This window comes from Danio rerio, chromosome 13 (assembly GCF_052040795.2).
Source record: "Danio rerio strain M-AB ecotype USA chromosome 13, GRCz13ab, whole genome shotgun sequence".
Classification (NCBI taxonomy): Eukaryota; Metazoa; Chordata; class Actinopteri; order Cypriniformes; family Danionidae; genus Danio; species Danio rerio.
In genome coordinates, this window is record NC_141033.1 from 48,845,001 (window position 1) to 48,856,731 (window position 11,731).

The following is an 11,731-nucleotide window of genomic DNA, read 5'->3' on the forward strand; positions in this document are numbered from 1 at the left end:
GCGCGCCACGCAGCGCCATGTATTTTAGAATTCTAAACATAGGTTTCTATCAGGATACACACACCGGCGCCGCAAGGCTCAGGACTCAGTTCATTTTCCAGCCGCGCCACAGAGCGCCATCTGATTACTTTCATGTTAAATATCATTCGAATGTGCGCGTCTGGTGTGTGATACTTTAAACTGTCATGTACGCGCCGTGTCGCGGCGCCGAGCGGCGCTTCTGGTGTGCGACCTGCTTAAGGGTTAAAAAAAGTACATTAAGTTTTTAGCAATGAATATTTTAAAAATGTACTAATCTAAGATGTACTAATTTCCAAACAGATTTTAAATTATTAGTATTATTGTGGGATCAAAATATTTAATAAAGGGTTAGTTCACCCTCAAAAAATGAAAATTCTGACATAATTTACTCATCCTTCACTTGTTCCAAACTTATTTGACTTTTCGTTTTTTTTTTAGTAAGCACAAAAAAGTATATTCTGAAGAAAGTTGGAAATGTGTAACCAATGAAAAATAAATACAATGCAAGTATTCCAGCTCTACCCCCCCCCCCAAAAAAAATATATATCTTGTGTTTGAAACCACTTCTGATTGAGTACATTTTTTTTATTTGCTTATAAAACAAAATTATATGATTAATAGAATACTTGCATTTTGTTTTCTAGTTTGATCTGTAGTTTAGAGTAGTGTTTGCATATCAAATATGATACAGTAGGTTTTAGACAATTATAAGCCAACTGTATCATAGCATTTAGTTTCTTAAGATTATTAAAATGTTCATCACACTAAGAATAAAAAGGGTATTATTACCCTTTATAGAAAACTTAATAAAATAATCATTGGGAAAACCCTGGAGTGTTAAAGTGGCTCATTACAATACATTTATATTATATATTACTTTTACTATATTTTATTCAATGTCAATGAAGTTACAATATATGGCTCTTCACTCAATAAAGGGTTGAAAAGCACTCACAAAACAATCTTTAGGAAACCAAAAATGATTTCTCAACATTATCTCAGCTAAAACACACCTTTAAAACCTTTATTTTTAAAAGTGTACTCACTGTTTTGTTCCTGTTTGCATATACCTCCCGACAAACCATGCTCAGTTCAAATGCAAATGCTTGTTTTTATTTGCATGTTTCAAATGCAAAAACGTTCAAGGGCTCCCAGAATTTTCTTGCTTTGCATCTAAAAATCAATATGACCATTAAAAAAAAGCCTATGATGTGTTTTTGTCTGTTGCTACACAACTATGGGGATAAATAAGGCCAGCATGCACTTATCGACAGCAATGTTGCATGATAGTTCAGTGGAAAGCCTTGGAAGTGTCATAACAACATAACACAAACATGAGCCCTAACCTGCTGGAAGTGGGAGTCAATAAATCCAAAAATAATCAGAGATAAAAATGGCTTTTCCCTGTTACACTTGTATTGTGATCAGCTACAGGTTGGCTCTTCACACAATGAAGAGATGAGAAATAGAGTTGAGATGCAGAGCTAACGTTAGCCATTGCTAACCGAAATATTGAGCACTGTTTTGAAATGTTCACAAATATAAAAACCTCTTACTTTAGTTTTAGATCACTTAAGAAGAGTGTTTTCTAACGACATTAAACTATCAAACTATAATATGACCCAATAATTCCTTTAATACTCACTCAAGCTTGAGGTGATTACCCTCCAAACAGATGCAACTTCCTGTTTACTTTTGTCATCACAGAACTGCTTTTTAGTTAGAGGCATTTACAATGGAAAATACATGCTAAATGCTAGCTAGCCATGTCTCTGTGTTGCTTTAAATACTTAAATATGTTTAACTAATTATATTGTTGATAATATGACATCAATTTGACTTTACTTTTAAATTGTGGGTTTTTGTAAACCCACTAACAACGAATAAAACAATATATCCCAATGAATCCATTCATAATCCTCACTGAAACCTGAGCTTGAAAAAGTTTTCCCTCCAAACTGATGCAACTTCCTGTTAGCTTATGTCATCACAGACTTTTTAGATGGAGGCATTTACAATGGAAATGACATGCTAACAGCGAGCTATCCACTTCTTTGTGTTGGTTTAAATGCTTACATATGTTTAACAAATGATATTGATAATACAACATTAAATTTACTTTACTTTAAATTGAAGGTTTTTAAAATCTATTCACAATGATTAAAACAATATAACCCAATGAATCAATCCATACTCACTGAAGCCTGAACTTGAATTGTTTTCCCTCCAAACTGATGCAACTTCCTGTTTACTTTTGTCATCACAGAACTGATTTTTAGCTGGAGGCATTTACAATGGAAATGACATGTTAAAAGCTATCTAGCCGTGTCTCTGTGTTGGTTTAAATGCTAACATATGTTTCACAAATGATATTATTGATCCTATAAAATCAATTTTACTTTCCTTTTAAATTGTAGGGTTTTCTAAACTGAGCTAACAATGAATAATACAACCCAATAAATTAATTCATAATACTTACTGAAGCCTGAGCTTGAATTGTTTTCCCTCCAAACTGATGCAACTTCCTGTTTACTGTTGTCATCAGAGAACTGGGGTCCATTCTTCGTACCTCGCTTAAATGATCTAAGATTATTTGGCAGATCCCGGATCTTTTAACCTTGATAACTGATCTCTTGCTAATTTGGTTCTTCAAACAAGTTCGCGAATCAGATTAGAATGTCTGGATAAACTGATCTGAGATTGCTGCGTGTGTTGTGAAGGACAGATCTATCGATCCTCGAAATCATGATCAGCAATGCAACGATTGGCTGACGGCACAGCAGCGTAATGACATCATCTGATTAATATTCAATTATCCATGTGAGCAAAATTACATCAAATTAGCAGTAAACGACTTGTTAAATATGACACGCAGTAACCTTCCACATTTGTTGTGAGCTGCAGGCTTTCCACTTTCATGTCAAGTGTATTCATTATGTATTTCAATGCAAATCAATATATTTAGTTCTACATTTAGAAAAGATTTTCTTTATTATAGTAGCCGTTTTTTAATCGGTGTAAAGAATAACTGGTTGTTTACAAAAGCGTTTTCATATTGGTAAAGGGGGCTGCAACTTTTGTGAAGCATCAAATCACCGGCATATTACCTATCAAAACATGTTTATGACTGCTGAAATGTATTATTGCTTTAAAAAAAGTCACATATTGTGCATTTCTATTACACACAATTTGTACTAAAGCGATCTAAAAAGTTCATATCAATAAGTTTTCTCTTTGCACCACCAGGTGGCAATCTTGTACTTTCATTTCGAGGGTGCAGATTGCATACGTTTTAATAATATGTATAACTTTATTTATTTTATTAATGACTATAAATTTATATAGTTAAAAAATATGTACCAATTTCCCAAGTGTATATAAGTACTACTGTAAGAAAATATCAGAATTCAGAACATACTTTCTGTATTATCTTTGCTTGAACTAAGCCGATCTAATCCTGTTTATATAAATTGAGCCTGCTCCCGATCAGGTTTGACCTAGCAGAACTGTTGCTATGACAACAACTCTTGGATCAGCTTTGAAGAACGAAACCATCCTGGATCGTGTCAAATCGTCAATATCCAAATCCAGCTAACTGAGTAATCCACGTACAAAGAACGGACCCCTGCTTTTTAGCTAGATGCATTGACAACTGAAATTAAATGCTAAGAGCTAGCCATTTCTCTGTATTAGTTTAAATGCTCACATATGTTTAAAATAAGATATTATTGATAATACGAAATCAACCTTTACTTTTAAATTGAGGGTTTTTGTAAACAAACTAATAATACAACCAAACAAATCCATTCATAATACTCACTGAAGATTGAATTTGAGTTGTTTTCCCTCCAAACAGATGCAACTTCCTGTTAGCTTGTTGTCGTCACAGACTTTTTAGATAGAGGCATTTACAATGGAAATGACATGCTAACAGCTAGGTAGCCAGTTCTCTGTGTTGGTTTAAATGCTGACAAAATGATATTATTGATAATATAAAATCAGTTCCCTGCTGAAAAATCCAGCTTAAACCAGCCTAGGCTGGTTGACTGGTTTTAGCTGGTTGATCAGCGGTTTTAGAGGGGTTTTGGCCATTTCCAGGCTGGTTTCCAGCCATTTTCAGCCTGGTCTTAGCTGGTCAGGTTGGAAAATGACCAGCTAAATCCAGCTAAAACCAACTTCACCAGCCTGGTTTAAGCTGGACATAGCTGATTTTAGCTGGACTCCCAGCCTGGCTAGGCTGGTAAAGCTGGTTTCAGCTGGTCGTCTCCCAGCCTGACCAGCTAAGACCAGGCTGAAAATGGCTGGAAAGCAGCCTGGAAATGGCCAAAACCCCTCTGAAACCAGGCTGGTCGACCAGCTAAAACCAGCCAACCATCCTAGGCTAGTTTAAGCTGGATTTTTTTTAGCAGGGTTGTACTTTACTTTTAATGAAGGGCTTTTTAAACCAGCTAACAGTTAGGGATGGCTGACGTAAAACCAGATCCAGAAGCACAAGTGTTTCGAAACACTGCACCAAAGCATGATCTGAAACACCCAGGTCACGTGACTAAGGGGGTTCAAAACACCCAGCTCACGGGATTAAAGTGTTTCGAAACACCTGGTCACTAAAAAATTCAAAGCATCGATCATTTTAGAAGCGTTTTTGTAAACCAATTAACTAACAAGATATGAACTAGCCCAATAAATGCAATGCTAATACTCACTGAAAATGGATGGTGTTTTCCCTCCAGAGTGATGTCACTTCCTGTTTGGTGAAATCGCAGGGTTGCCTTTTCTTAGTTTCTCAAAAGACTAAAAGGACAAAATAAAATGAATGACAGGAATTTTTTAACTACAGTTTGAAACACTGGGAACGCAATGATAAAAACTATTTATATTTATATAAACGATATATATTTTAAAAAATTAAAAAATTAATTTATATATATATATATATATATATATATATATATATATATATATATATATATATATATATATATATATATATATAATGTACTGCAACTTTTACATGATAATTTTTTTTTAAATGTACAATGAATTATATTATTTCAAATTCAACACTGAAAATGTAGGAAATTACCTAAAAAACATCAAGTGAACTAATTTGACATGGAAATAAATGCTAACAGCAAGCTAGCCAGTTCTCTGTGGTTCATAAAATGTCTAATTATGTTTAACAAATGATATTGTTGATCATTCATTAATTCATTCATTCATTTTCTTGTCGGCTTAGTCCCTTTATTAATCCGGGGTCGCCACAGCGGAATGAACCGGCAACTTATCCAGCAAGTTTTTTACGCAGCGGATGCCCTTCCAGCCACAACCCATCTCAGGGAAACATCCACACACACATTCACACACACACTCATACACTACAGACAATTTAGCCTACCCAATTCACCTGTAATGCATGTGTTTGGACTGTGGGGGAAACCGGAGCACCCGGAGAAAACCCACGCGAACGCAGGGAGAACATGCAAACTCCTCACAGAAACGCCAACTGAGCCAAGGTTCGAACCAGCGACCCAGCAACCTTCTTGCTGTGAGGCGACAGCACTACCTACTGCGCCACTGCCTCCCCCATTTTTGATAGTTTTAAATCAATTGTACTTTACTTTTAGACTGAGGGTTTTTGTAACCCAGTTTATTCATTCATTTTCCTTCAGCTTAGTCGCTTTATTCATCTGGGGTCACCACAGTGGAATGAACTGCCAACTTATTCAGCAAATGTTTTACACAGCAGATGCCCTTCCAGCTGCAAATCAGTACTGGGTTCATACACTCTCTCATTCACACACACATTCATACACTACAATCTTGTAAACCAGTTAACTAACAAAATATGAACTAGCCCAATAACTGCATTTCCAACACTCACTGAAGATGGAGCTGGTGTTTTCCCTCCAAAGTGATGTCACTTCCTGTTTGATGACATCACAGGGTTTCCTTTTCTTAATTTCTCAAAAGACTAAAAGGACAGAAAATAAAATTAATTACAGGAATTTATTAACAGCAGGACAACATGTCACCAAAAATGTTTAAACGCAATAATAAAAATTATAATACTAAGATTTATTTAATGAACTTTGACTTTACATGATAATCTTTTTTAAATGTACAATTAATTATATTACTTCAAATTTAACACTCAAAACTAGCAAGGAATTGCTAGTATATTACCTTTAAAAAATCAATTACATGAAAATCACAGCTAATAGCAAGATAGCCAGTTTCCTATGGTTGCTTAAATGTCTTATTATGTTTAACAAATGATAATGTTGATCATATTAAATTAACTTTACTTTTAAAATAAAGGGTTTTTGTAGACCAATTCATTCATTCATTCACCTACGGCTTAGTCTCTTTATTCAACAGGAGTTGCCACTGCGGATTGAACCACCAACTTGAAATATTGAGAAAGCAATTACAAAAACTATAGAATATTTATTAATTAGTTTTACATAATAAAAGTTTTTTTTTTTTGAATGTACAAATAACTAAATTACTTCAAGTTCAACACTGAAAACTCAGGATTTGCCAGGCATTTCCCAAAGAATCATCAAGTAAACTGATTTGACATAACATTTAGATGTAAATTAAATTTAAAGTAGCATTTTTTTGTTAAACAATCGAAAACCTTGTAACAAATAAATAAATTAAATATTATACTCTACTTGCTGCGCATTAAAGGGATAGTTCACCCAAAAGTTCAGACTTACTCACTATTTACTCCCCCTGAAGTGGCTTCAAACCTTTATGGGCTTCTTTATTCTGCTGAACTTAAATGAAGAGATTCTGAAGAAAGCTGAAAACCGGTAACCATTGAATTCCATAGAAAAAAAAAATGAATACAATGGAAATGGAAGTCAATGGTTACCGGTTTCCAGCTTTCTTCAGAATATCTTCTATTGTGTTCAACAGAAGAAAGAAACTAAAGATTTGGAAGAGGGTGTGTAAACAGTGAGTAAATTTTGTGAACTATCCATTAAATAATGAACATCTCCCTTTTTCAAAAGTGAGTTTGAGATATCAGTAAATCGACAGTTTTTAAAGGAAATCATTTCCTGTTTATAAACTCAATAAAATCCCAGATAAAGCCCCTAGTAGTGTGTGTGTAATGCTATAGTGGCTGAATGGGGCAGATGAAGCTCCAGCCCTCTTGTGCAGATTGGGCGGCGTAGCTGTTTGGGTGGAGTCACACAGACAAATACTCACACTTGTAGCTGTGAAACTCTTAGTTTGCTCTCCCCGCAGAGCCGTGTGGATTTACTACCAGAAACCAGCCTTTCTGTCTGCTGAGCACAGCAGATTAAAGACACATCAGGAATCTATAAACCCTCGCTCACCGCATTTACTGTGTGGGTCTGAATTGAAGGACCCCCAGGGTTATTTTTTCAGCCTTTATTTTCATTTTTGAACTCTGTGAAGAAGACACAAAGAGGATGGGTGCTCAGTTGACTAAAGGTGAAGCCACAGTGGAAGGAAAAGCCGTGGCTGATAAAGCCAATGGTCAGGTGAGGATTTATGACCACCAGCTTTCTCAGAGATTTCAATGTTTTTTTATGATTAATGTATCGATCAATACACAGTTTTTATTTTAGGAGAATTAAATATTGGTATTTGTGATCAATTTTAATATTCTTTTTGAGAAACTAATTTGTTATAACAACAATGCCATCCCATTACTGATGTTTTTGGATTTTTCTAATGTTGTGTATTTTATTTAATGCAAAATAAATGTCTAATTTGGATTTTGTTTTAAATAAAAATGCTTTTAAAGTTGATTTAGTTAGTTACAAGACAGACTCTGTGGTTGTGTGTTGGCGCTGAAACTGGCAGAAACCCGAATTGAGAACAAAAGGTTGCAGAGCTGCATGCAAATGATGCACAGCGCTTCTGCTGATCTGCAAACAATGCGATGCATGCGTGTGTGTGTGTGTGAATGCATGGACCATTCCTCTGGTACTTCATTAATAATCATTCTACCCATCCCCCTTAATGCATATGCACCCTTCCCCCTCTAAATACAATAAGAGAACGCTCTTGTCTATATTATTGAACTGAATGCATTATTTTGAATATGTCCATGCTTGTGATTTAAACACCCCAATACTTAGGGAGAGTACATTACCGTGTTTCATGACTGTATAGTGCTCGGCTGAAGCATCACCTGAATGGTGTGTGATCCAAATTCCTGTAACTACAAGAGAGGGGAAACAACAAGCGTTGGTTTAAACGGCGTTTTAGGGTTGCGGTCTCCCCTTTCTTTGTTCTCTCTGGTAGTGGATGGTTTTCTAAGCTGTGGATTTTATTTAGTGGAGCAAAACTGCCTCTAGCGGATGAAAGGTGGAATTACATGATGCACTTCTGCTTTTGGGTTTAACCGGGTGTTGCTTCTGTCTGTAATGTGATTACATACAGCACTCCGAACCGCATTTTCTGACTTTAAATTGACTGCTTTCTATATTTGGTGTTACCAAAACAAAGTGATTCCTATGTGTATTTATTTGTAGTCATTTTAGTGTACATTACTGTGTACGTAGATTTTATTTCAGTTTTGAAGTGTAGCCAATACTGCAGTGTTATTAACTAGAGCTATCATTTATGTCTTAAATTAAACAAATAGCTAAGCTATAATTGGGTTTGAATCACATAGTATTGGATCAAAATGATGCTAGGAAGAGAAATGTTGAGATAAAAAAAAACATATGCTTAACACGTTGTGCTATAAACTATACTATAAATCCAAGCATTTACTATAGCTATAAAACAAGCATTTACAAGCATATTTCTCCTCTGTGTGTGTGTGTGTGTTTGCCAAGATGCATTTGGCTCATGCTCCCTCTGCTTCTCTCTTCAGGAAAATGGCCATGTGAAAACTAACGGAGATGTATCCACCAAGCCAGATGGAGAAGCAGTGGCAGCGGACGGAAATGGAACCGCGGAGGTCGCCAAGGATGAAGCCCCAAAAACGGAGGAGGGAGACGGCATTGAAGCCGCGCCCGCTACAGAGGCTGAAGCCAGCAAATCTGACGGCGAGGCTGCAAAGGAAACCAAAAAGAAGAAGAAATTCTCACTGAAGAACTCTTTCAAATTCAAAGGCATTTCCCTAAAGAAGAATAAAAAGGCAAGTGAGGAGGCAGCGGAGGCTGTGGCCACGCCCACCACCGCTGAAGATAAACCCGAGGAGAACGGCCAGGCCGCTACAGAAACCAAAGAGGAGGAGCCAGCGGCGGAAACCAATGAGACGCCAGCTCCTGAGGCGGAGGCGGAGCCCAAAGTAGAAGAGGCGGAGCCCAAAGCTGAAGAGCCTGCCCAGCAAACAGAAACCGCACCCACAGAGGAGACTACAAAATCCGAGGAAAGCCCCGCCCCCGTTGAAGAGACCACGCCCACTGAATCTTCGGACCCGGAGCCGGCTGCAGAGTGATCTCATATTGCTGTGACAACCTAGACTTTTATCTTTATCCTTTTTTTTTTTTTTTGAGATTGAAATATATAAATATATATATAAATATATATAAATATATGAGACTTGAGCCACAATCTTAAAGTTACAGCAATACTACAGAGTACATTTACCACCCTTGCTGATAACGTTCACTGGTTCGCGGTTTCGTCCGGTCTGGTGTCAGTGTGGTGCCAAACGTGGAGAGCTTTTTTTTGTTGTTGGGAATCGGGCCGGAAGTGCTCTGTGTTTGGATTGGAACGACTGAAGGAATTTCCGGCTCAGAGGGAAAAAAAAGAGAGCAGCGGATGGAAGAGCGTGGCTCCCTGTTCACAGTCTTTTCAGTCATTTTTCTCTTTCAAACTTCATCTGATCCTTGATTTTTTCAGGGCTGATGAGGGAAATGACAAATTGTCCTCTTAGGAGATGGTTTAAGGACAATGTAAAACTACAAACAAACAAACAAAAAAGAAAGAAAATACAAAAAAAAAAAAAACTTTTTTAAAGTGTTTAAATAGCTCTACATTCCAATTTTAGCCCTGAAAGCCGTAGGGGTTTGAGAAGATCTGGGCGAGTGAATATAGGTTTTAGTCTTATAGTCTGTTTTTAATGATGTTTTACAGTTTTAATCAGATCCAGCTACACATTTCAAAGTTTACGACAAAGGGGAATTAAACCACTGCTTTTATCAAATATATATTTTTGTTCTGTTAAGTCTCTGTACATACAGTTTTTTTTTTCTGACTCTTTATTTTGCTAACATTTCCAGGTGTTAATAAGATGTTGTACGATTAGGCCAAATAAATGTTTGACCCCCCTTGTGTTTGTTTGTTTCTCTCAAATCATTTCCTCAAGAAAGTAAATGCCAAGTTTATCTTCAGAAAACACTTTAGTACTAATGTTGTCTGACTAATAATTCATGTATAATTGTGTATTGTTTTTTAATGTTTATTGTTATTAATTAAAAAAAAATGGTTCGCCCACAATGATAAATACAAGAATTATTTACTTTCCACAAATCAGATGCATTTCTTTCTTCAGTAGAACACGAAACAAGATTTAAAATAAACTTTTTATGTTTATTTACACATATTAAAGACATTATTAATCAGAATGGTTCCCAGAGATGGGTTGCGGCTGGAATGGCATCAGCAGCGTAAAAACGTGCTGGATAAGTTGGCGGTTCATTCCACAGTGGCAACCCCGGATTAATAAAGAGACTAAGCAGACAAGAAAATGAATGAATGAATAAATAACCAGAATGGAGGCAGTATTTGGCTCGCTTTTACTATTAGCCATAAAAGATGATTGTATATACTTCATAGTCCTTTAAATAAGTATTATTGTGGTGTTTTTTCTGCACTGGTTTCACTCCAAGGTGGGATTTTCCAGGCGTTAGCTGCTGAGGTAAGTCAAATAAACTCAAATAAGATTTTTAAAACTTACACTTGTATATAAATGTTTATTTCTTATCTGTACAGTTAAATGTCAACATACATATTGCATATAAATTATTTACAAACAGTTAAAGCCAAAAAAAATCATTTGCCCTTCTGTAAAATTTTAATCAGATGAAAATGTTTGACATAATGACAGTACATAATATTTTACTTGCTATTTTGCAAGACACTATTCGGCTTAAAGTGCAATTTAAATGCTTAACTATGGAATAAACAAGTTAAATAGGCAACCATTTGTTCGGTGGACAGGGCAACTAAAATTGCCCCTAGGATTGTTTAAAAAATAAAAATAAAAATGCTTTTATTCCAGCCAAAGTAAAAGAAATAAGATTTGCTTCAGAAGAAAATATATCTTAGGAAATACTGTGAAAATTTCCTTTGTTTCTTAAACATGACCTGATAAATATTTGATATTTATATATTTCCACTTATTTAAATGTACTTGTGTTGATATGTATGTACCCTGAGCTCATGTAAACACTCAAAACAATTGTGTGTGTGTTTATGCACACTTGCTGAATAAAGCTCATTTTGGTTACAAAAGCAGCAGGAACAAATTTTTAGATCCTCAGAGGCTGAAAGATGTGTACATTTGACAAACTGGAGAGTTAAAATTATAACTGATATTTCTGGTAATTGAGATTAACTGAATGTCCTATTTATGACCGTGCTGTCTGAAAGTACCTAAAATGCTATTTTGTGCTGATTATGAAGAGATGAGTTTCTCGAGTTTCTTCTGCTGGATCAGGTAAGTTTCTGCATTCTCATTAAATGATTGCTATTGAATGTGTGTTTTTTT

The 11,731-nt window shown here is 35.7% G+C and overlaps 1 protein-coding gene and 1 long non-coding RNA gene across 3 annotated transcripts in view; one reads left to right on the forward strand and one right to left on the reverse strand.

Moving 5' to 3' along the window:
* LOC103912037 (uncharacterized) overlaps positions 1–8,308 on the reverse strand; it is a 14,114-nt gene extending 5,806 nt beyond the window's left edge. The window contains exons 1-3 of one of the 2 annotated variants that reach the window (XR_015506395.1): positions 8,156–8,308; positions 5,903–5,992; positions 4,725–4,812 (exon numbers count right to left, since the gene is read on the reverse strand). This is a non-coding gene — a long non-coding RNA (uncharacterized LOC103912037). Of the gene's footprint in view, positions 1–3,644; positions 4,813–5,902; positions 5,993–8,155 lie in introns of those variants that run through there. The other variant, XR_015506394.1, reaches the window with a different exon arrangement.
* Positions 7,280–10,293, forward strand: marcksl1a (MARCKS-like 1a). The gene is given in 2 exon segments (NM_213133.1): positions 7,280–7,538; positions 8,885–10,293. Coding segments are annotated over 2 exon segments (642 nt in total). The 5' UTR covers positions 7,280–7,466; the 3' UTR covers positions 9,455–10,293.
* Positions 10,294–11,731: the final 1,438 nt, after the last annotated feature.